General features: G+C 53.9%; 1 protein-coding gene across 1 annotated transcript in view; it reads right to left on the minus strand.

The window, feature by feature from the left end:
- The window catches only part of WWTR1 (WW domain containing transcription regulator 1), a 116,777-nt gene extending 92,462 nt beyond the window's left edge, over positions 1 to 24,315 (minus strand). The window contains exons 1-2 of the mRNA XM_055128621.1: positions 23,971 to 24,315; positions 23,034 to 23,470 (exon numbers count right to left, since the gene is read on the minus strand). Coding sequence (XP_054984596.1) covers positions 23,034 to 23,467 — 434 coding nt within the window. The 5' untranslated portion in view covers positions 23,468 to 23,470; positions 23,971 to 24,315. The remainder of the gene's footprint in view (positions 1 to 23,033; positions 23,471 to 23,970) is intronic.
- Positions 24,316 to 25,573: the final 1,258 nt, after the last annotated feature.

The following is a 25,573-nucleotide window of genomic DNA, read 5'->3' on the forward strand; positions in this document are numbered from 1 at the left end:
CCGAGGCTCAGGCGCACCTGCTCGTGGCGCCCCTTTACTCAGGCTCACTGGGTGCTCGGACTATGTTCTTTCTCCCAAAATCCCTGAGGGCCGGGGAGAAGCTCAGCAGGCAGGAGCACATGGGCGAGCACAGAGAAGCTTCAGGTGGTCCCCGCACCACATAACCTTCCCCCAGCACCTCCCAGCAGGCTCCCCGAGCAATGAGCCGGACCGAGTGGCCCCTGAGCACCACTGGGCGTGGCCCACACGGCAAACACAAAAGCCGGGAAGTGGAATTCCTTTCCGACCTACGTGTCTGGTTCTCTCCCCTGGTCCCCCAGCAGGACCTAAAGTTTCTAGACTTCATGTCATCCCTCTCTCTGTTCCCAAACCACTCAAAACAGAAGCAAAAATCTATGGATAAAGGTTAGGATGAAACCGGTTTGAAACAGAGATGTAGTGTCGTCGTCTTAGAAACTAACTGAGGTTACTGTTTTGCTTGATGAAATGTTTTTGCTTAATGCCCAAGAACTATTTTTGAGCTGTCATCATTTTTAAAATAGCGTTTTCCTAGGGAAAACAGGGGTTCGAAAAAATAATTAATTAATTAATTAATTAAAATCGTGTTTTCTGCACTCCCATTAAAAACAGTGCCAGCCGAGATGTATCCACCTCTCGTGTGCTGTGCAGATATCACTCACCGTAGTAGTCTAGGGCTATACATATGCAAACTCATAATCATTTTATGCACTAGGGTGAGGGGGCACAGCCACTGTGGGGATTCCTCTCTGCCTGTTGTATCACCCAGAGCAGAGCTTGGGGTACCCTGCCGGGCTGCAAAGTATGCACCCCCAGTTCTTCAAAACACCTCCCCTAGCCCCGGCTGGTAAAATGAGTTCTAAAGCACTCATTTAGAAGTTCGTATTTACATTCTACAAAGGAAACCTTATATTGGAATGGTATTCGGTGTTATTTATCATGCAGTGTCCTTTTATCCTGGCCTACAACACAACTTTTTTTTTGTTTTACTCTTGGCACACGTGACTCTCACTGGACAAGACAGACATTGTTTGAAAACCCTTTTCTAATAAGTGTCCGTGAATATGATCTTGCGCTGTCACTGGAGCTACTGCCCGCCCGGGGCCTAGCCGCCACCTTCCCGGGAGGTGGATAATGCACCTTTTCAGCTGCTCTTCAAACTAGACTGCCCAGAGACACGTACCCGCCACCACGATGTTTACCAGGTCCCAGAAGAACTCTTCAAACTCAACTTGCTACGGACGCTCGGCTCGACAGGGAGATAGGGGCACGCTCCTTGAATGAGCCAGACCCCTCACACTCACGCTGAGACGGACATTCCATTCCGGTGCACGTGCAACCGGAAAAACCTGAGTCCTTGACACAACCAGCAGACCGCGCTGGCCCGTGAGAGGCTGAGTGAGGAGACGGGGAACAGGCTTTGACTCCCGGCACTGGCGTTAATACTGAAAGGCTGGAGCGAGCACAGAGGTTACGGAGCCACGCTAGCAAGTGGCTGCAGTCGTGATCCGGGTTTGAATCCCGGCCCTGCACATAGTCTCCAAGCACCGGGTGTGACCCAAAAAAAGACTCTGTTTGGCTCTTTGTGGCCCACCAGGGGTTTCAGGGCCCCAACTCTGAAAAAAAAAAAAAAAAAACCCTGTGCTACCTCTAAAGGTAAAAGACCATGCGGCTCTTTCTCTGAGGAGAAACACTTGCGGCACAAGCTTCAAATTCTCCCCCTAAATTTTAAAACCCTTTCTTGGCAAGAGGGCGGAGAGACAGTTGAGGACTTAAGACACGGGCTTCCATAGTTGGAAGGCCGCCTCACGAGTGGAGGGGGAAGGCAGCTGGAATAGAGACGGGATCACTGAGTCAGTGCTGGTTGGAGGGATATCTCGGGATGGGAGATGTGTGCTGAAAGTAGAGAAAGGACCAAACGTGACGGCCTCTCAGTGTCTGTACTACAAACCATCATGCCCCAAAGTAGAGAGAGAGTATGGGGGAGATTGTCTGCCATGGAGGCAGGGGGAGGGTGAGAAAGGGGGGAGGTATGCTGGGGAGATTGGTGGTGGGGAATGTGCACTGGTGGAGGGTTGGGTGTTTGATCATTGTTTGATTGAAACTCAAACATGAAAGCATGTAACTGTCTCTCATGGTGATTCAATTAAAAAAATTAAAAATTAATGGAAATAATGAAAAAGAGACACTGGGCTTGCACAGTCTCTTTTTGCACACACACACACACACACACACACACACACACAGCCAACTCTGGCTCCATCCCCAGCTCCACAACTGGGCCCCTAAGCCCCACCCGGAGTGATACCTGAGCAACAGAGGCAGCAGTAAGCCTTGTGGCCCCAAAGGGTGGGGCCCCCAAACTAATCCACACAGACAAATAAAATTCTTTCTTTGGGGGAGTAACATGCCTGAGAAAGAAGCAAAGCACGTCCCTCGGAGGCGTGAGACCCAGAGTTTGATCCCTGGCACCTCACAGCAAAAAAAGTCTCCTGACCAACACTCCACATCGTCCCTGGTGGCCCCCACTCCGCCCGACTGCTAATTATCTGTTAATAATCACCCGCTACTCAATAGTTATTAAAACGTAATCTCCGGGCAAACATTACAAACAAAGGCTTCTCTGTGTGGGCTGGGTAAGGTTCAGCCCGTCCCCCCCAGCCACCTCCGTTCTTACCCAAAGGCGGTATCGACAGGGCTTGCCAAAGCTCGGCCCCGCTCAGACCAGATACAAAATCACAAGAACCTCCCCAAAGTCACAGGGAAAGACTTGTGTTGGTTTGCTCGGTTGGTTTCAGGGCCTCAGCCAGGGGGGGTTAGGGGCCAAGTATGCCTGAATCGAACCCAGGACTCCTACACATGAAATGTGCACTCAGCCCCTTGGGGTTCTGTTTGTTTGACTGGTAGGTTGGGGTTTTTGGACCCCTAGAGTGCTTGCCTGACATGGGTGAGATTCGATTCCGCCAACAACAAAACTACACATGGGGCCTGGAGTGATAGCACAGTGGGTAGGCATTTGCCTTGCACCTGGCCGACCCAGGTTAGATCCCGGAGCACCGCCAAGAATGACTCCTGAGTGCAGAGCCAGGAGTCACCCCTGAGCATCACCAGGTGTGACCCAAAACGTAAAAAAAAAAAAAAAAAAAAATTAAAAACCAAAGTATAGTTCTTAACCTTAAGATACTCAGAAACTGTCCCTGTGCTTTTTCTTTTCTCCTTTTTGAGAATTTAGGCTGCACCTAGCAGAGTGCAGCGTCAGGTCAAAGTGAGCCCACACACACACACACACACACACACACACACACACACACACAGCCCTTTGAGCCATCTGTCTGGTCCCAGCAAAGGACCCCTTCTTCTTTTCCCGTTTTGTCTTTTTCCTTTCCCTCGTGTTTTTCTTGTGTTTTCCTACAATCGAGATTTATGAGGCCTCGTCATGTATATGACCAACCCCGGTTTGATCCTGGCACCCCATCTGGTCTTCCAGGCACTTCTGGGAGTGATGCCTGAATGTGGCGCCAAGAGTAAGCCCTGACGGCTGCTTTGAGACCATGCAACATTATATGCTCTTTGTTACCAACAATAGAAAACATACACTCTAATGATGCCATTCCGACAGGTCTGACTGTTGGGGGGAAAACTCCAAATAATGATAGTGAGTTTCCTGTTGAAAATTGAATGTAATCAAAGTAAGGAAAGAGTAAAGTGAAAATCATCTGCCACACAGGCAGAGGGGGAGTGGGAGGGGGGTATGCAGGGGTTATTGGTGGTGGAACATGTGCACTGGTGAAGGGATGGGTGTTTGAGCATAGTAGGACTGAGACTCAATCCTAAAAGCCCTGCAAGTGTTCTCACGGTGACTCAATTAAAAAAATAGATAGATAGATAGATAGATAGATAGATAGATAGATAGATAGATAGATAGATAGATAGATAGATAAAGAGTAAGCCCTGAGCATAAGTCGGTGTGGCCACAAAACCCTAAAAAAGTAAATTCATAAAATAAAAAGCACAAATAGCCAAAATCATGTTGTGTCTGTCCAAAAGTCCTATCTGTATATATTTCACGTAGTACCAAAAAAAAAAAATTTTTTTTAACAGAAAAAAAAAGAAACCCCAGGGCCTGTAAACATGGGGACAATTAAAGAATGTGTCTTCAGAAAGCCTAAGTAATTTTATAAGCAGCGCTGAAATTTATTGCCTCTTTTACGATTCTTAATCCTTCCTCCTAAACGCACAGGTTCAAACAAATCCCTCACCGGATCCCCGGCCCCCACGGCCTCCAAATTAGGACAGTCCAGAGGGGGCCGAGCACTGCAGAACCAGCTCTGGCTCCAAAGCACGTCAGAAGTCAAGCTCCAGCCCGCCTGAAGTCAGCAGGGCCGTGCCGGGGAGAGAGAGGGCACCCGCGCCCGGTGTCCAAATCAACGCCAGCAAAGGGAGCACCCAAGGCCAAGGTGCCCTGAAAGCACTTCCCGGAAGACCCCCACCCCCCACCGCCCCACTGCAGCCGAGACCGTCCAGACACAGCCGGCTCGTTCCACGGCCACGATGACGCAGGACACAGCCCAGCAAACAACAGGCACGAGCCCCGCACGCTGACCAGGAGTTCCCACCGTGAGCACGCCGAGAGGGTGCCCCGTGGCTCCGGACAGGTGACGGGAGAAGACGTGACAGGGACGCTTTTACCCCTGCTCCTCACGTCTCCCGGTCAGTTAGAAGACACTCATTTCAGAACCTGACGAAACAGGACGTTGCAATGACCCGACAGCACGGCACGTCGTCGGAGCTGGGAGAGAGCCTCGCTCCTGCGAAGCGTGTGTGAGCGCCAGGAGCGCGCCCCGTCTCCATCTAACTGAGTCCCTGGGGGTCTGCGTTATCTCTGCAGGCACTAGTCCCCAGGGGGAGGTCTGCAGGCCCCGGGGAAAGAAAGGGGTCTTCACGGAAAAACCACACGCGTTTCTTCCTGGACACACAGAAGCACACACGGGGACAACTCTGCCTGCTTTGACTTGGGGCTGGGGAGCACTGCAGACAGAGCTCTAGGGAGCGTGAGCTGAGGACGAAGCCCAGGCCCCAGGCTCCCCGCATGCAGGGCCCGTGCTGAGCCCTTGGGGCTGACTCTCCGGCCCCAAATGGCCCTTCCCTGCATCTCCTGCCGTCGCTTCTGGGGTTTTCCCGGTATCTCTCCAGCTTCACTTGGCCAATCAGGACCTCCTCTTCGATGGAAGGAAAATGCTTCACCCACGCCAGGACTAAAACCATCTCTAGAGTCATATAGTAACGCACAGTTATAGACACAGCTATGGATGTTTAGAGACAAACACAGTTACACAGAGAGAGATGAAAACGACGGATGTTCCACCTGGTTTGGTTTGGGTCTGGGGGTTACACCCGGCACTCAGGGATCACTCCTGGTGGGGCTCAGGAGATCTTATGTGGTGCCGGGGATCGAACCCAGGATGGATGTGTGTGAGGCAAGTGCTTTTATCCCCTGCACACTCTCTCCAGCCTTCCTTAGCGGATACCTTTAAGTCACCTCAAAATCATTATGTTGTACATTTTCTCCGGACCCCCCCTGTGGAGCGGGTGTGGGGCTACCTGGATATGTGAGGGCCAGTGTTTGCTCCCTGGCACTGCCCCTATCACGAGCAATGTGATGTGGATGACCCCCACGCCCCCAAACCCAGTTCACACTTTTGCAGTCAGAAACCTGCCAATCTTCCTTCAGCTCATCTCTGCAACCCCCGGGCCACCATCTCTACTGACTCCTGTCCCGAGACCCTCAACCCCCTGCAAAGGGTGCATGTCCAGCACCATCCCAGGGCTGACATAACTCTCAGGCCTTCATTCCAGAACATTTGAGGAGCGACCCCTAAACTCTGAGCCCTGAGTCCAGCAAGTAGGGTGCTTACCCAGCACGGCTGACCCAGAGTCGATCTCTGGCATCCCATAGGGTCCCCTAAGCACTGCCAGGAGAAATTCCTGAGTGCAGAGCTGGGAGCAACCCCTGAGCATCACCAAGTGTGACCCAAAAGGGAAAGAAAGAAAGAAAGAAAGAAAGAAAGAAAGAAAGAAAGAAAGAAAGAAAGAAAGAAAGAAAGAAAGAAAGAAAGAAAGAAAGAAAGAAAGAAAGAAAGAAAGAAAGAAAGAGAGAGAGAGAGAAAGAAAGAAAGAAAGAAAGAAGAGAAGAAAGAAAGAAAGAAAGAAAGAAAGAAAGAAAGAAAGAAAGAAAGAGAGAGAGAGAGAGAAAGAAAGAAAGAAAGAAAGAAAGAAAGAAAGAAAGAAAGAAAGAAAGAAAGAAAGAAAGAAAGAAAGAAAGAAAGAGGAAAGGAACAGAAAGGAAAAGAAAAGAAAAGAAAAGAAAAAGAAAGTGCTACCCACTTTAGGTTTATCAAAGCAAAACCTGACAGCTTGCTGGGGAGAGGGGAAGCATAAAAAAAATTAAAAACAAAACCTTCGAGCCCTGCTCCCCATCCATCCCCACAGCAGAATCTTTGTGGGTTTCTTTCCTAAATCACAAAATCACACGACTCCATAAGGGGCACAGATGAAAACCATTTTTGCTTTTCTCTTTTATCTTCTTTTTGGGGGGAGGAGGGATCACACCCAGTGATGCTCAGGGTTTACTCCTGCACTCAGGAATCATTCCTGGTGGTGTTTGGGGACCATACGGGATGCCAGGGATCGAATCAAGGTCGGCCGTGTGCAAGGTGAGTTCCCTCCCCATTGGACTATCGCTTGGCCCCTACTTTTAACTCTTTAGCCTTGAGTTGAGCTTTCATTTTTTAATAAGTTTGTAGTGTGGGGGGGAGAGGGGAAAGCCACAAACTTTGAAAAACAAAACAGGGCTGAGGATGTAGCTCGAGGGATAGAGTCTTGGCACAGGAAGCCCTGGGGTTGATCCCTGGCATGGCAGGAGGAAAAAAATGTTTTTTCATGCCAGTGCATGCCACCAATGGCTCACACATGAATGTGGTTTAACTGGGACAAAACACAGTATGATAGTATCAACTTTACCATCATCATAAGTTAAATAAATTAAAAATAAAATCAGTAAAAAGTTAGACCTGGGGCTGGAGCGATAGCACAGAGGGGAGGGCATTTGCCTTGCACACAGCCGACCCGGGTTCGATTCCCAGCATCCTGTATGGTCCCCTGAGCACTGCCAGGAGTGATTCCTTCGTGCAGAGCCAGGAGTAACCCCTGTGCATCGCCAGGTGTGACTCAAAAAGTAAAAAAAAAAAAAAAAAAAAAAAGTTAGACCTGTTTTATGTTTGACTGTTTGTTTTTTCAGTGATCCCATTCTTACTTTTGGTTTGGTTTGGTTCAGTGGGTGCTGGCACTGGCCCAGGCCTCACACACGCGGGGCTCACTCCCCAACATGGAGCCACACACCCTTCATCTGTGTCCTCCGCTTTGAGCACTGAGCACAAGAATCGTTTTTCAGGGGGCCAGAGAAATGGTACAGAGGGTAAGGAGCCTGCTTCGCATGCAGTTCAATACCCGTCACCTCATGGGGTCCCTCGAGCACACTAGGAATGATTCCCTGAGTGCAGAGCCAGGAGGAAGTCCTGAGCACAGCCGGGTCACTGTCATCCCGTTGCTCATCAATTTGTTCGAGCGGGCACCAGTAACGTCTCTCATTGAGAGACTTATTGTTACTGTTTTTGGCATATCCAATACACACGGGTAGCTTGCCAGGCTCTGCCGTGCGGGTGCGATATTCTCCGTAGCTTGCCGGGCTCTCTGAGAGGGACGGAGGAATCGAACACGGGCCAGCCACATGAAAGGCGACCGCCCTACCGCTGTGCTATTGCTCCGGGTATGGCACCAGATTAAAAAAAAAAAAAATTGAAACCAGAGAGAGAGAACAATAGGTAAGGTGCTCACCATGCACCTGGTCCACCTGAGTTTGATCCCTGGCTTCCATATGGTCCCCCAAACCTGCTAGGAGTGATTCCTGAGTGCAGACTAGGAGTAAGCCCTGAGCATGATCACCGGGTGTGACCCAAATACACACAGACACACACACACACACGAGTCATTTCTTCAAAGGAAATATTCACAGGGCAGGAGTGATAGTACAGTGGATAAGGCCCTTGCATGCACCCCAAGTCAAATTTGATCCCAGGCTCCCTAATGGTCCCCAAGCCGACCAGGAGTGATCCTTGAACACAGAGCCAGGAATAAGCCCTGAGCACTGCTAGGTGTCCCCCCCTCCCAACTGAGAATCACAAATATTCAATGTCTTAATATTTGCATAAAAGCACCACAAAGGAATACGTCTTTCTACTAACCAATCCAGCGTGAATTCCTCCCCTCACACACCTCCGCACCCCCTTCACCATGTTTTGATTCCGGAATCTCATGCCAGCGATCCTGACAAGTACATTAGTCACAGAAAAAGAACTGAAATTGGATTTGCATACAGTGTCCACAGCTGAAGTGTGCCAAAGCATATTTTTAAAATAATTACACTCACCCTCACACAATACGTGTAAGAATCACAAAGATATAAAATGCACTAAGGGGGCTGGAGCGATAGCACAGCAGGGAGGGCGTTTGCCTTGCATGCGGCTGACCCGGGTTCTATTCCCAGCATCCCATATGGTCCCCTGAGCACTACCAGGGGTAATTCCTGAGTGCAGAGCCAGGAGTAGCCCCTGTGCATCACTGGGTGTGACCCAAAAAGCCAAAAAAATAAAATAAATAAAATGTACTATGTACCAAAAATAGATTAGATGCAGCCCCTGTGTCATGGAACTTGTTTCCACTGAGACTCATTCAACATCTTAGAGTTGGTTTTTTTTTTTTGGGGGGGGGGCTATTGGGGGTGCTGGTTTGTTAGCTTTCTGCAGGGTTGGTGCTGGGGATGGAATCCAGAGACTCACACAGGTCAGGGTTCTCCCACTAGCCCACCCCTGGCCCCCAGTCTCCTGGGTTCATGCAGAGTATGGGAGGGTTGGTGTACTCCATGGTGATATTAAAACAATAAAGTTTAAGAATGATGGGGGGGCAGAGCATTAGTACAGTGGGCAGGACGTTTGCCTTGCACACGGCTGACCTGGGTTCGATCCCCAGCATCCCATTGGGTCCCCTGAGCTCTGCCAGGAGTAATTCCTGAATGCATAAGCCAGGAATCACCCCTGAGCATCACCAGGTGTGACCCAAAAAAAGCAAAACAAAAAAAAAAAAAGTGGGAAAAGAGGAAAACAATAGATTGAAAAAAAACAGGTGGATGGAAGGATGGATGGATGGATGGATGGATGGATGGATGGATGGATGGATGGATGGATGGATGGGTAGGTGGATAGGCAGATGAGGGATGGGCAGACAGACAAGCAGAGAAGCGCTTTTCAAACCAGCCCTGCTGAAGGGCCGCTGTTATTATTTTCAGTCCATCAAGACTTATGCCTGGTCTGATTGCTCGGGCCATACATGACTCACCAAATTAAGCCTGGCACACCCAAGCTAGCCTATTCCACAAAACAAGCACCCGGATCACGTGTGGAGACATCACGGCGTGTTACTGGCTATAAATGTTTCTAAAAGTGACCTGGTAGGTGGCTCAGAGGCCTGGAGCACATGCTCCGTATAAAGGAGGCCCTGGGATAAGTCCGAGCACAGTAAGTGGGAATGACCTTCGAGCACTGTACTGGGAGTAATCCTCAAGCATTCCAAGTGAGACCCACACGCCTTCAGAGAAAAGGCATTTCGAGCTCTCGCTGGGCCGGCTGCGCTGGCGGTCTCCGTGCGGGCACCACACAGTTCCAGGAACAGACTCGTCCCACGGGACCCCAGGCCCCAGCCCGGGAAGGCAGCACGAGGACCAAACCAGGCTTCACCCCTACACAAGGGCAGGGGTGAGTGTGGGGGCAGGGAGAGAGGACGGCTGCCAAGACGGGTGGCCTGTCTGTGCCCGACCCCACTCCCGCCCCAGTCCCACCTGGGCGCCCACACACTGCTAGAGCCAGGGCACCACGGGACGCAACAGCCTCCGTCCGCGGGCGTCAGCACTGAACCACCAGCACCGCTGGCTGAGAACCACCCGGAGCTGCCCCAGGAGCCCCTGGGGAAGTCAGAACACGGCAGGATGTGCAGGAAGATGGACTGGGCAGGTGGGTCGGCAGATGCCCGAGAGACACAGACAAGCGGGATGAGAGTAAGCAAGGCAGCAAGGCTTGGTCACCCTTGGTACAGAGGGTGACCGGAGAAGCTCTCACACCGGCCGGCTCCAAACGGGGACCCAGGAAGACGAGGGTCCCATTTCCTTGTCTTTTCCTACAGTGGTGTTTGAGCATACATTCGTTTTAAATAATAAAAAGACAGTCAGACACTGTCTTCATCAGTAGGGATGAATTTTTGTTTTTTACGTATGGGCGAGAGAGAGAGAGAGCACAGGGGTTAAGGTGCTGGCCTTGCACCGTGTTTAGTCCCAGCACTGCATGTGGTAGCCTGGCACCACCGGGAGTGATCCATGAGCACAGAGCCAGGGGTGAGCCCTGAGCACTGACAGGTGTGACCCAAAACAAAAAAGAAAAGGAGGAAAGAAAGAAGAAAGGGAGAGAGGGAAAAGAGAGAGGGAGAGAGAAAGAAGTAGAGAGAAAGGGGAGGGAGGGAGGGAGGGAGGGAGGGAGGGAGGGAGGGAGGGAGGAAGAGAGGGAGGGAGGGAGGAAGGAAGGAAGGAAGGAAGGAAGGAAGGAAGGAAGGAAGGAAGGAAGGAAGGAAGGAAGGAAGGAAGGAAGGAAGGAAGGAAGGAAGGAAGGAAGGAAAATTGAAGCAACAATATAGCAGGTAGCAGTAGGGCATTTGCCTTGCATGCAGCCAACCCGGGTTCAATCCCTGGCATCCCATATGGTCCCCTAAGCAGTGCCAGGAGTAATTCCTGAACACAGAACCAGGAGTAACCCCTGAGCATCATCAGGTATGGCCTGAAAATAAAAAAGAAAAGAGAGAAGGAGGAAATAGAGAGAGGAAGGAAGGAAGGAAGAAAGAAAGAAAGAAAGAAAGAAAGAAAGAAAGAAAGAAAGAAAGAAAGAAAGAAAGAAAGAAAGAAAGAAAGAAAGAAAGAAAGAAAGAAAGAAGAGAGAGGAAAGGAAAGAAGGAAGGAAGGGAGGGAGGGAGGGAGGGAGAGAGGGAGGGAGGAAGGGAGGGAGGGAGGGAGGCCGGGAACCGTCTGTCACTGCAGACTGGCTAGTCAGGGAGGCTTCATTCCCGAAGCACCTGGCAGGCGGCCACCGGGCAGGCACGGCTGGTTTCCCGCGACCAGGGGCAAGGCCCGGCGTGGTGGGGCCCCCAATTAAGGCAGAGTCATTGGGGGGGCAGGGCGGGCCCGTCCGTGGAGGGTCTGAGGTCTCCTCCACCCACCGCACACGCACACGCATACCTGCCTTCATCTCTCTTGCCACCCCTTTCCTGCTAACTCTCCTGGCTCTCTGCCCACATTCTTCCCATTTTTCCAAGGCTCTGTGCTTGTCCAAACACCTGGACCCAGGCTCCTCTGAACCCTCCTCACCCCTGCACTCAAGCCCAGGAGCTCAGGGTCTGAAACGTTCACAGAGCCACAGGCGTGAACTCCCCTTCCCCACTCGGAGGCTCCCGGAGGACTCCAGGGGACCCTCGGGAAAGGCAAATTCCGAAGACGACTCTTGTAGGACTGCTGCTCAACGCCCCCCCCCCCCGACACACACACACACACACACACACACACACACACACACACACACACAAAAACACCTCCGAGAATGAGGCCCGAATAGGATAATCATCCAAGAGGCATATGCTGGCTGGGCACAGGGCTCAGGCCAGGGGCCCTCTAGGCTGGCACCTGGGGAAAGCCTCCTGCACCTAGGAGAAGGTGGGCAGGGGTCTTATGCCTAAAGGTAGAGAAAAAGGCATGAGGGTTAGCCCAGCGGGGAAGGTGTTGACCCTGCATGCCGCCGACCCGGATTCGATCCCCAGCATCCCATAAGGTCCCCCAGCAGCACTAGGAGTAATGCCTGAGTGCAAAGCCAGGAGTGGGCCCTGAGCATCGTCGGGTGTGACACAAAAATCAAAACAAAGAAAAACAAACAAAAAAATGGGGGCCAGGCAACAGTCAATAGTTGTTGCCTGGCCCCCATTTCCCAGAAATGACCATTGCAACTATTTCAGTTGGTCTGGAGCGACAGCACAGCAGGGCGTTTGCCTCACACACGGCCGACCCAGGTTCGATTCCTTCGGTCTCTCAGAGAGCCTGGCAAGCTACCGAGAGTATCCCGCCCACACAGCAGAGCCAGGCAAGCTACCCATGGTGTATTTGATATACCAAAAACAGTAACAAGTCTCACAATGGAGACGTTACTGGTGCCCGCTCAAGCAAATCGATGAACAACGGGACGACAGTGCTCCAGTGCTCCAGTGCATCCTTCTATCAGACACACACACACACACACACACACACACACACACTTCCCAATAAAGCCAGGCCTGGCTCAGAGAGCGAGCAGAGCAATAGGGAACTTGACTTGCACACAGCCCATCTCCGTTCAGTCCAAGGCACCACGGAGGGTGCCCTGAGCACAGTCAGCCAGGAGTCATCCCTGAGCACAGAGTCAGGAGTCATCCCTGAGCACAGCTGGCTGTAGCCCACCCCCCCAAGCAAAAATTAAATAAAATCAAATCAGGATTCTGATGCTATCACACTGCACTGTAATTCGTGGTTTTCTTTCCTTTTTGTCTGTCTTTCAGTTTGGGGGCCACAGCCAGAACATGCTCAGGACCTACTCCTGGCTCAGTGCCCAGGGGTCTCCCTGCGGAGACAGGGGGTCATGTGGTATGGGGGATCACACCTGGCCCTCGACACACACAGCCCGTGCGCCTGCACGCCAGCTCGCTGAGCATGCCTCGAACCCCAGTTCACCCTTTTAAACCAAAAACGGCCCCATGGAACGGTCTGACACTCTTTGCCTCTGTCACCTGCTCTGGCCAGGTATTTAATGGGAGGGGGAAGCAGGGTTGATGTTTTAAAAGGTTGTAATTTCTACAAGCATTTTAATTCGATGGATCGACAGTAAAAGTTAAGATTCAAAGCTGCCTCAGGCTGGTCCCATGGTGATGGCTTGTCAAAACTGCCCCCGTCCCTGCAGGGCCCAGGAACACTGACCCTCAGTGAACTGACCCTCCTGGCATGCTGGAGGCCAGGGTGGATGCCCCGAGCACTGCCAAGAGTGACTCCCAAGTAGAGTTGGGCCTCGTCCCTGAGCACCACCAAGTGTGCCTTAAATAATTTATTTCTAGAAACCAAAGGGAGAGTACAGCAGGTACGGTACTTGCCTTACACACCCCCGGCCTGGGTTCGAGCACAGCCAGGGGTCACTCCTGAGCACAGAGCCAGAAGTGAGGCCTGAGCACAGTCGGGTGGGGCCCAAATACAATGCTCCTTCTCCTCCTTGAAATGCCTAATATTATCTCTCAACAAGTCCTTAGCCATCCACTCTTGTCTTGGTTTTTTCACTCCACACAACAGTGCTCTGGGATGACTCCTGGATCAGTGCTCAGAGATCACTCCTGGTGATGCTCAGGGGACCATACGCCATGCTGGGGATCAAATCAGGGTCAGTCCATTGCAAAGCAAGAACCTTCCCGCCTGAACCATCTCTCCGGCCCCGTCATCCACTCTCAAGAGCAAGTAGGTCACCCTCCCTCCCAGTCCGTCTGAGTTCCCTGTCCAACACAGGCCTGGGCGTGGTGGAAATCTTCACGAGAACAGACAGAAACAGGCGCCGTGGCGAGACCTCCCGTCCCCGGCTGGGCTGGTGGTTTTTGTTCCATCGCCTCCCCGACACTGAGCGCCCTTAATTGGACGCAACCTGACTTCAGACACCAACGCGCCCGTCCAGCACTCGGGAGTTATCTGATCTCCAGGGATACCTCATTACGGGGCCTCGTTAGGGGCCCTAATTGGCGTGAGACAGCCGGGTCCCGCGGCGGGAGCCCAGCCTGGAGAATCGCCTGATTCAAAGCCCATCTCTGCCACCCACCTTTTACGTGACCCTCGGCCATTTGATTCGCCTCTTGAAGGTCATGGTGAGTTTCCTCAACAAGGAGATGAAATCCCAAACCTGCACCTGAGTGTGGGGTCACTGTGAGGGTTCGAGTATAGACACGCACGCAGCCAGGAGGTTTCCCTCCGTAAAGGTGATTCTGGGCCATCTCTCTGGGCAACACTGACTCATTTCCTGCCTTTCCGGCGTGAAATGGGTCATCAGCCAACATCAGTGACCTCCCCTCTTCAGCCCCCTTCTCCAGCCATCCCCTCTCACCCCCTCAGTCTGCCCAGCTAGTAACTATAAGCCAGCTTTCCCCTCTGTGAAGAGAGGGGCCCAGGGGGCTGGAGAGACGGTACAGTGGGCTGATGTTTGCCTTGCATGCAGCCCACCAGATTTGACCCCTGGCCCGTGCATGGTCCCCTGAGCTCCACCAGGAGTGACCCCTGAACACAGAGCCAGGAGGAAGCCCTGAGCACAGCCAGGTGTAGACCAAAACCAAAACAAGAGGGGGGGGGCAGTTCAGGGCTGGACAGATGGTAACACAGGCAATTAATGTACTCGCCTCGCATGGATGGGGTCAACCCCAGTTCAAGCCTCAGAACCACCACCCCAAACACCACCAGCGATCTCTCCTGAGCAGACCCAAGAGTCGACCCTGAGCATCTCCCCAGGTGTGACCCCAAAAATGCAAGAAACAAATAAGCTAAAAGAGGGGCTCAGAATCTCTGCCCCGTAAGCCTGAAACCAAAGGACACCCCAAGTAGGAGCCTTATTTAAGCTTTGAAGAATCGCTCTCGGTGTTGATTTTAAGAACTGGCTTTCAGCGTCAGATAGTTTGTTACTGACAGCCGAAGCTTCGGCTGGAGCCATGGTACAGCTGAGAGGGTGTGTGCCTTGCACACGGCCGACCTGAGTTGGATCCCCCGCATCCCATATGGTCCCCCAAGCACCATCAGGGGTGATTCCTGAGTGCAGAGCCAGGAGTAAGCCCTGAGCATCGCCGGGTATGACTCAAAAAGTCAAAAAAAAAAAAAGGAAGGAAGGAAGGAAGGAAAGAAGGGAGGGAGGGAGGGAGGGAGGGAGGGAGGGAGAGAGAGAGAGAGAGAGAGAGAGAGAAAGAAAGAAAGAAAGAAAGAAAGAAAGAAAGAAAGAAAGAAAGAAAGAAAGAAAGAAAGAAAGAAAGAAAGAAAGAAAGAAAGAAAGAAAGAAAGAAAGAAAGAAAGTCAGAGTTATAATCAAGAGTTGAGATCAGCTTTCTTTGCGTCCCGGCTTCTGCCCACAGATCCTGGCCATGAGGACAGCACGTGTGTGGTTAGAGACAAGCCGAGGGGAGACAAAGCATCCTGGACTGAAAAGTCCACCAGCTCTGTGACTATACTGTCCAGGGCCAGAGCAATAGTGCAGCGGGGAGGGTGTTTGCCTTGCACACCGCCAACCTGGGTTCGATCCCCAGCATCCCATATGGTTCCCCCAAGCACCCACAGGTGCGGAGCCAGGAGGAAGCCCTAACACCTCTGGAGTGGTCCAAAAAGACAAACAAAAAACACGCTGTCTTCCCTAATCCTCTCAGGAAACAGGTATCACTCTCCCGGATTTCTGAACACAAAAACTGAAACCACCGCCAATATTCTCCAAACGACAAAGGACCCTTCATAAAAGCTACTTGTTATCATTTCCTCAGGAAAACACTGTTTTAAAAACTAGAGTCCATGGGCTGGAGAGATAGCACAGGCCTCAAGATACTTGCCTTGCACAGGCTGACCCAGGTGTAAATCCCCTGAGCACCACCAGGAGCAATTCCTGAGTGCAGAGCCAGAAGTAATTCCTGAGCATCACTGGATATGACCCAAAAAGCCAAAAATTAAAAACAAGAAACAAAACACAGGAAGAGATCTGGCAGAACGGTATCAGATCAGATGGACCGTCTAGAAGAAAGGTAGATCATAATAAAGGCAAAAGGCACAGACAGACCCGACTCCTACTTTGACTAAAACTTTTTGTGGGTTTTTGCTTGTGTGGGGGGAGTCACCCCCAGCAGTGCTCAGGGCTCCCACCTGGTCCTGCGTGCAGGGGTCACTCCGGGCTGTGCTGGACACTCTGAGTCCTAAGCAAGGTGAGTCCCTGACCCCTGACTATCTCTCTGGCCCACTCCTGGCAATTTCCTGAGTTGACACGGTTGCAAAAGCAATCCTGGGGCAATGGGGCTTCAACTTTGGATTCTGTTTGGCTTTTCTGTTCTGAAGGGCCATATCCAGCGGTGCTCAGGGAGCACTCCCGACTCCTGGCAGACTCAGGGCGTCATACGGGATGTGGGGATGAAACCTGGGTTGGCTGCATGCAAGGCAAGTGCCCTGTCTGCTGCACTGTAACTCTGGCCCCAAGATTCTGTTTGGTTTTGAAATTCTGGATTCTGATCCTTTCTCGGGTGAATGCCGTTCCCACGACACGGGAAGGCACTGAAGAACTGGCCAGTGGGCGGGTCACAGGGCGACACACTACACTCGACCTGGGCCCTGGGCAGTGTTGGGGGGAGGGTGATGTCGTGGAAGGGGGAGTCGATAGTGTGGAGGGGGATTAATAGCGTGGAGGAGAGACTGATACTGTGGAGGGGGGATTGGTAGCATGGAGGGGGACTAATAGCATGAAGGGGGGATTGATATCGTGCTCTGTGTCTTCAAATTCCATCTAGCCGACAAATCCCCACCTGTGCCCGGGATACTCAGTGCTTGATCACTTGGTGCCGGACAACTCTGCCCCACTGTAGACCAACGGGAAGGCTGTGAGGTTTCAAGTTAAAGGGGGAAACTGTGCTACTGGGTAGGTAAGTGCACGCACACGCATTTTCCACTGAGGACATTTGCCACTTAGGATGACTTTGCTGGGCTTATCAGAGCCACAAACCCCATGTAGCCCGAGGAAGGGCTGTGTCAATATAGGAAAGGCACTTGGAGGGCGGAGTGAGGGTGCAGGAGAAGGTGCTTACCTTGCACGTGGCCGACTCTTGTTGGGTTTCTGGCACCCCGTTCAGTCCCAGCACCCCAGGAGTGACCTCTGAGCACAAAGCCGGGAGTAAGCCCTGAACACTGCTGGGTGTGGACCATCTCCCCCCAAAAAAATACAATGGAATAGCACTCAGCACTGTAAAAGGAGGAAATCCTGAAGTTCCCTGACACGTGGATAGAATTGGTGTGGGTCACACAGAGAAGTGTGTCAAAGGGAGAAGGACAGGTACTGAGGGCTACAGACACAGGAAGGGGTCCAGGAAGAGAGCACAGGAGGGAAGGTGCTTGCCTTGCGCACAGTTAATCCCAATTCCAATCCTCCACACCAAGTATGACCCCCCAAGCACCAGTATGATGAATCCCTGAGCACAGAACCAGGAGTAAGCTGTGAGGACCACCAGGTGTGGCCCCCAAACAGACTAATGGATGTCGGAGCGACACTGACACTCTGATGGTAGATGTGGTGTAACAACACAAAAAACACCACTATTGCCAGGACTCTAAGTCACAGACCCTGAATAAATAAAAAATAATCACTTTTTTTTTCCTTTTTGGGTCACACCAGGCGATGCTCAGGGGTTACTCCTGGCTCTGCACTCAGGAATTACACCTAGCAGTGCTCAGGGGACCATATGGGATGCTGGGGATCGAACCCAGGTCAGCCATATGCAAGGCAAACGCCCTACCCGCTGTGCTATCACTCTGGCACCCCCCCTTTTTTTTTTATATAATAACATTTCTGAGTGTTATTCTGGGCCCAGAATCTGCCTAAGTCGGGTGGCACCTGCCTGACATGTAGGAGGCCCTGGACTTGATCCCTCGAACCACCGGAAATAAAAACTTGATAATCAATTAAACCCCAAGAATGTCTGTAGAGAGACGGGAGCAATAGGACCGTGGGGAAGGCATTTGCCAGGCACACAGCCAAACTGGGTCCAAGCCCTGGCACTCAATTTGGTGCCCTGAGCACTTCCAGGAGTGATCCCTGAGCACAGAGCTGGGAGTATGCCCTGAAAATTTCCGGGTGTGGACCCCAGAATAAATAAAGTTAAATAAAATGTGTGTAGAGGGGCTGGAGAGATAGACCAACAGACAAAAGCTAACGCTTACATGTAGGCCAGGGGGCCGAGGTTTGACTGCCAGCAGGGCATACGGTTCCCCAAGCACCACCAAGAGCAAGTCCAGGGGCTGGAGCAATAGCACAGCGGGTAGGGCATTTGCCTTGCACGCGGCCGACCCGGATTCGATTCCCAGCATCCCATATGGTCCCCTGAGCACCGCCAGGAGTAATTCCTGAGTGCAGAGCCAGGAGTAACCCCTGTGCATCGCCGGGTGTGACCCAAAAACCAAAAAAAAAAAAAAAAAAAAAAAAAAAAAGAGCAAGTCCAGAGCACAGAGTCAGGAGTCAAGACTGAGCATCAACCAGGCAACTAACACCCACCCAAAACAACCACAAAAAGAATGCAGAAAAACCAGGAAAGGTGAGAAATTCTGCTAAAGCTGAGTCGTTTCCTTCTCAATAGCTTTCTGTGGTTACACTAAACACCTGCTTCGTTTATAACCAGAATTTTTTTTTTTAACGCTACTTCAATCCGTGTTCGGAGCCAGCGTGGCCGTGGCCACATGTCCGGGACCTCCACGCCCAGCCTCGTTTCTGAGCTTTTCGGGCGAGCGGGCACAGGAAGTCCTGACCAGGACACGTACTCCAACACCTGACCCCGTCGGCAGCGCCCCGGGCCCCGGAAGGAATGTGTGCCCACAGGAAAGGGACGGGGGCCTGCAAGGTGCCCTTCACCGGGTACCAGCCAGCAATGAGGTCACCCACCTGCCACCAAGCCCGCCCGGGAACATGACAGAAACTCTCGCAAGCTGAACCAGGCCGCGCTCTTGTCTCCCACCGAGCTCATTGTTCCCCTCAGGAAGTGACCACCAGGGAGAAAAGGGGCAGAAGGGACAGACAAACGGCTCCCGCAGTGAACAGCCACCGTGGGAGGACCGTCCAGGGTTCACGGTGAAATTACTGACCGTCCCTCGGCCCCGGCCTGAAGGAAACAGCCCGTGCCAGTCCTCGGAGACCCGGTTACTTATTCACAAAGCCCTGGGCCCAGACGCGCTGCTGGGAGAACAGCAGGGAGGGCAATTGCCTGTACATGGAGAGATGGGACAGCAGAGAGGGAATTTGCCTTGCACACGGCCAACCCGGGTTCGACCTCTGGCTTGCCGTATGGTCTCCCAAGCACCGATAGGAGTAATTTCGGAGTGCAGAGCCAGGAATAACCCCTGAGCATCGCCAGGTGTGGCCAAAAAGCAAAAAAAAAAAGAGGTTGACCCAAGGTCGAGCACCCACACCACATATGCCTCACCGGGCCCACCAGGAGAGGTCCCTGAGTGCAGGGTCAGGAGTAAGTCCTGGGAAGCGCCGGGTGGGCCCCCAAGAAATGGGGAGGTGAGAAAATACAGGGATTTGGGGTGTTTGCCTTGCATGTGACCAACCCAGTTCCCTCCCGGGTACCACAGAGTCCCCTGAACACCCCCAGGTGTGATTCCCTGACACAGAACCAGGAGTAAACCCTGAGCACCGCTGAGCTCAAACACCACGCCTGCAAAAAAAAAAAAGGAGGGGGGTATTTTTGGATTCTATGGTTGGCCCCCTCCACAGAACAGGGTGCAAAGAATTGAGTGCACTTCATGAAAATGAACGCGGGTGAGAGGCCTTCTTTGTTTCAAGCTTCTGTTTACCGCACCCACATGCACTGCCTTTTGAGGCTGCGTGATCAACTGTGACCGATGAGAATAACCTTATTCCAGCTTTACATAAAGCTCCAGGAGAAACTCGGAGAACTTGGCAGATCGCTTATCCAGCGAGACAATAGTCGCGATGACTTAATTTCTTAAATTTCCTTCGCCAGTGGGCCAAAAAGGTTCCAGGGCTAATCTCTGCTCGGGCTAGCTTACTAATTCCCCGTGTATGTGTTCAGCTGTTGGCATCCCCGGCCAGCCCAGTGACATGAAGAAGCTTCTGCTTGGGTCGGGGAGCGGGTGAGTTGAGGGGGATGGGCAGGGAGAAAGAGCGCCAACTTTCTCTCCACTCCAGGCCGACTTCCATCTCGGCTTCCATTGTTTCTTTGGCAGAGTTCTGACCTACCCCAATCATCCAAAACATGTGTATGAAAGAAATGTTTTGTTTTGTTTTCATTTGCGGGGAGGAGAGATTCTTTCCCAAGCCTTCCTTACATATGAGCCAAGCCCAGCTCTCGTTTCATAGTTTTAATAACCACAGACAGTTTGATCCTATATCGCCTCTGTGTGTGTGTATGTGTGTGTGTGTGTGTGTGTGTGTGTGTGTGTTCATAAATGTGGTTTTAAGTTCGCTGGGACTGTGGAGATAGCACAAATGTGTGGTTCCACCTCTAGCACATATGGTCCCTGAGCACTGCCAGAAATGACCCCTAAGTACTGATTTGGGAGTAATTCCTCAACCCTACTGGGTGTGGCCCCCCAAAACAGGGAAAAATTAGAGGGGTTTGATGTACCTTGGCGGCACATGCCTTGCTGGTATGAGGTGCAGATTTTCATCCCTGGCATCCCCCCCACCAATTGTTGGGGTTGTTTTTTTTTTTTTTTCAAATATTAGACATCAGGGGCCAGAGCAATAGAACAGCAGGGAGGGCAATTGCCTGTACACGGCCAACCCGGGTTCAATCCCCAGCATCCCATATTCCCCCCGAGCACCACCAGGAGTGATTCCAGAGTGCAGAGCCAGGAATAACCCCTGAGCATCGCCCGGGTATGACCCCCGTGCCCCCAAAAAAGCATTAGACATCAGTGGAGATTCCTCTCTCCCTTAAAATGATCACAAATATAGTGAGTTTTTTCTGTATTTTATTACTACATCTTTTTTTTACCCCCTGGTGCCAAGATAAGTCAAGACCTCACACTTCTAAGGCAGGTGTAACCACTGAACTATGCCCCCGCCTTTCTAAGTCTATTTCTGTGAACAATATCATATTCAAAACTGCCTTTTCAGGCTGGATAGGGAGCTGGCAGCAGGTGTGAGGCCTTGGGTTGAATCCTCTACACTCAAAAACAAACCTATAAAAATGTTCCTGCGTTTACCCAAATATAAGATGCTATTTTGTAACGTTAACGTAACATAGAAACCAACATCATCCTCTAGGACAGTATCACCTTCTAGAAAAACATCATGTTATTACATCTCATACCTAAGTCCCACTGACCATTCAGAAGTCAAAGCACCGAGGTCAAGCACCCTTCACTAACCAAGACCAGAGATGTGATATAAAAGGACCCACTGGTCCATTTCCAGACAAGAGCATTTCAGCATGGCACCAACCGGGAAGCAAAAGAAAGAAACCCTTCTCACACCTGACGCCAACAGCTCTGGGATGGGAAGGGAAGCATTAGTCCAGCACGTATCAAAGATATTCACCCAATCTCCATCAATGAGATCTTTGTCAGAGGGCTGCCCGAAGCAAGGGTCAATTGGATATTACCAATAGTACTTAACATCTGAAGATCACTCACTTTTGTTTCTGTTTTGGAACACATCCGGTGGTGCTCAGGGGGCCATGTGGTACCAGAGAAAGAACTCGGGCCTCCAGGAACAGCACTGGAAAGCTCTCCCGCTCTGAATATAACTGTTAGACAAAGCCTAGCCCAGTCACTTTAAAGGCTCTTCTGTCAAAGGCTTGAAAAAGAATCCTAAGGCAACTTCTTAGAAAACTTATCCCTTAGGGACCTTGATCTTCAAGCCAGTGCGGGAAGTACTGACCCCTGAAGTGCCATGGGGGCCAGGGAGATAGTACAGAGGGTAAAGTCCTTGCTTTGTACACAGCCAACCCGGTTTGATCCCTGCACCACTGCGTAAGTTTCAGTGAACACCACCAGGAATGATCCCTGAGCACAGAGCCGGGAGTAAGCCCTGAGCACTGCCAGGTGTGTTTCTTCCCTTTCTCCCCCTCCCTAAAAAGAGATCGTTGACCACAATAATATTCTCTCTCTCTCTCTCTCTCTCTCTCTCTCTCTCTCTCTCTCTTCTCTCTCTCTCTCTCTCTCTCTCTCTCTCTCTCTCTCTCTCTCTCTCCTCCCCCCACCCCCAAGAACTGCATCCTCCTCCTGGATCACAACACAGTGGAGAGCGGAACAATCTCCTTACAGCTGTGGATCCAGTCTGCTGTCCAGTCCAAATCAAGTGTACGGGGCCAGGAACATAGCCCGGCGGTTGGGTATTTATTTGCCTTGTATGCGCGAGGCCTGAGGGTTGATCCCCGACACAACAACAACAAAACCTAATGATATCAAAAGGCAGCAGCGCCGGATGAGGGAAAGAATGGCAAGGGAGGCTCCTGATTTGATGGTATTTTCGGCCACCAAGTGTGACATAATAAAACTCCTGACCCCATTTCCACACCATTGATGTGCCCGGCCCTGGGCAACTCCTGCACACGGCGGCGCATTACATCAGTGTCTGTGAGCTCATTACGTCACCGGCTGGGTGCACCGGCCAACACGGCAGGCTGCGCTCTCACACGGCGACTACAGGCCCTCCCGGGGTCCCTGGGGGCCCCCAAGTCTCAGAACTTGTTCGAACCTTGCTGTCTCCCTGCCCTCAATGCCCCTGGGCTTGGGGGCTGTGCCGAGGAAGGCAGAAAGGTGTGCCCGTATCCACACTTCTCAAGTCACTTAATATTCTCCGACCACGCGGGACAGCGACCCCCAAACCTTTGCCCTGCGGCTGAAAAGTCACTAACGTGTTCCCCCACCACCCAGGGCAACCGCCCCCCAGCTTTTCCCCTGCGTCAAACATTTCCTCCTGGCAGACAAGAACCTCAGCGGACCTGATTGATCCCCTGCACCGCCTTCACCCAGGACACGCACGGACACCCCCCCCCTCCCACCCAGCCTCAGCACCGCGACAGGCCACCCTGCCCGCCCCTCCCACGGCTCGGGGAGCACTCACTTGAGGAAGTACCGCTGCCCGGTGGTCGTGAAGGTCATCTCCCAGCCGGGGGGCAGCGGCAGCTCATCCGTCACGTCGTAGGACTGCTGGCGGAGGTGCGCGTGCTGCTGCGCGGGGCTGCCCGCCGTGCCCGCTCCGGGGCCCAGCTGCAGGGACGCGGGCGACGAGTGCGAGCGGACGTGCTGCGCGCCCGAGCCGGCCAGCCGCGGGCCCGGGCCGCCGCCCGACGAGTCGGTGCTGGACTGGCGCGAGTGCGAGCCCGAGTCGGGCTCCTTGAAGAAGGACTCGGGCAGGATCTTCTTCCGCCACGAGCTGGGCTTGGGGTTCATGACCGAGTTGAAGAGCGCCTCCAGGTCCGTGTCCAGGTCCTGCGTGACGTGGATCACTTGCTGCCCGGGCGGCGGCGGCGGCGGCGGGGCCGAGGCGGGATTCATCTTCTGCAGGGGGAGAAGGGGCGAGCGGGTGGGCCTCGGGGTGGGCGGCGGGAGGGAGCGCGGGGGGCGCGCGCCGGGGGCCCTTGGGGAGCGGGCCGGACACGGGTCCGCCGACGGGCGCCGCGGCACGGCCAGCCCACGGGGGACCGGTCCCTCCTTGCCGGGAGAATTATGCAACTTTCTAGAAGCGGTGAAGTTACCGGGAGGAGGAGGAGAAGGAGGAGGTGGTGGTGGTGGAGGAGGAGGAGGAGGAGGAGGAGGAGGAGGAGGAGGAGGAGGAGGAGGAGGAGGAGGAGGAGGAGGAGGAGGAGGAGGAGGAGGAGGAGGAGGAGGACGGGGGAGGAGGAAGGACGGGGGGAGGAGGAAGAAGCGCGCGGGCCACTATCTGCACGCCACACGGAGCTGCTCGGTGGCCGAGGGCCGAGGGCCACTGTCCAAGCCGCAGCCCGCCCCCCGCCCGCACCCCCCCGCACCCCCACCGAGTGTCCAGCCGGACCCACTACCTGGGCGCGCGGCGGGGCCGGGTCTGGGCGCCGCGGGAAGTGGCCGTCGGGTCGGGCGGGCGCTGAGGGGGCGCGCGGAGGCCGCTGGCGGCCGGCAGGGCTGGGGGGGCCGCGCCCGGGGACCGCGCCCGACGCCGAGGGGTGCCTGGCAGCCGAGGGGCTCGGCCTCTCACATGCCCCCGGGCCCGCGTCCGGCGCTCGCGCGGGGAGCCGAGACGAGACGCAGGCGACGAGCGCGGCGGCCGCGGCTCCCGGACTGTCCCATAAACAAAGTCGGAGCAAACTCCCACTCCCGGGGACGGGGCGGGCCCGACAGCCCAGATGCCCAATTATGCAGGACCGCCCCGGCCCGAGCCGGCCGGGCCCCGCTCGCCCCTCCTCTTCCTCCTCCCCCTCCTCCTCTCCTCCTCCGGTCCCTCCTCCCCCTGGCCCCAGCCCCCCTGTCCCTCCCTTCCCCCTCCTCCCCCTTGTCCTCCTCCTCCCCCTCCTCTTCCTCCTCTTCCCCCTCCTCCTCCTCCAACTCTCCCCGCACCTCCGGGGCCGGCCGGGTACCGCGCCCCCCACCCGCGCGTCCCGGGGGCGCGGACCTCTCCCGCGGAGCCCCGGCTCTGCATTCCTTTGCGTTTACCACGGACTTGGGGCGGGATCAAAGGAAAAGAGGCTAGAGCCTGTTCCATCCAGGCGTTGTGGACCGAAACCCGGGCCGGCGGGCGCGGGGGGGGGGGGGGGAAGCCGAGGGAAGGGCCGGGGGGCGCCGGGCCCCGCGCGCCCCTGCCCCCCGGGTGCGGTCTGTCCACGCGAGGCGGCCGAGCGCTTGTGCCCATATTTGGTCAGGCCAGGAGGCGGCCGGGCCGCCCGGGCGCGCACCGTGCCCAGAAAGTGCCCAGCCGCCGCGAGACTGGGAGCAGCGCAGCACCTGGGCACCGTCCAGCCGTGCCCCCGTTCCCTCTCCGTCGGGAGACGCTGCCCCGACGCCAGGCGGGCACGGGCAGGGGCGCGCCCTCGCCCACCCCGACCTGGCCCGTGGGCGGCCTTGGAATGTCCCGGGCGCCCTCCCGAGCGCCCGAGCAGGTGACGGGGAGCCCGAGAGGGTGTGCCCGTGACCCCGGGCACACCGCCCACCCTTCCAGCGGCCGCGCGGGCGGGGGCCCCGTCCCCCCCAGGAGCTGGCGAGACGGCTGCGGGGCGGAGGTGCCGCCGGCCCTCCCCGCGGCGCGGTGCTCCAGCTGGCCACGAATCAAAGCTCAGGAGCTAGTCGGAGGAGGAAGGTGAGCGCAGCCCAGGACCCGCACCCAGCCGCCCCCCCGCCCCCCGCAGACGGCTGTTAAACGAAACAGTTGCGTGGCGTGCAACAGATGCGAGGCGTGCGTGCGGGGAGCGAGCCTCAACATTTTTGTGTATTTTTAACTTACTTGTTTTAAGGGTGCGGGGCGGAGAAATGGCTCTGAAGGCTGGACCGCATGCTTTGAGGCAGCAGGAACCCTGGATTCGATCCCTGGCATCTCGTGGTTCCCCCTCTCCACCCACCCACTACCCCCAGCTCCCTGGGGTGTGTCCACAAAACAAAAACAAAGCCGTGAAGAAAGGGGTAAAATACAAGTCA

The sequence above is a fragment of the Sorex araneus genome, chromosome 2 (genome assembly GCF_027595985.1).
Source record: "Sorex araneus isolate mSorAra2 chromosome 2, mSorAra2.pri, whole genome shotgun sequence".
Taxonomy (NCBI): domain Eukaryota; kingdom Metazoa; phylum Chordata; class Mammalia; order Eulipotyphla; family Soricidae; genus Sorex; species Sorex araneus.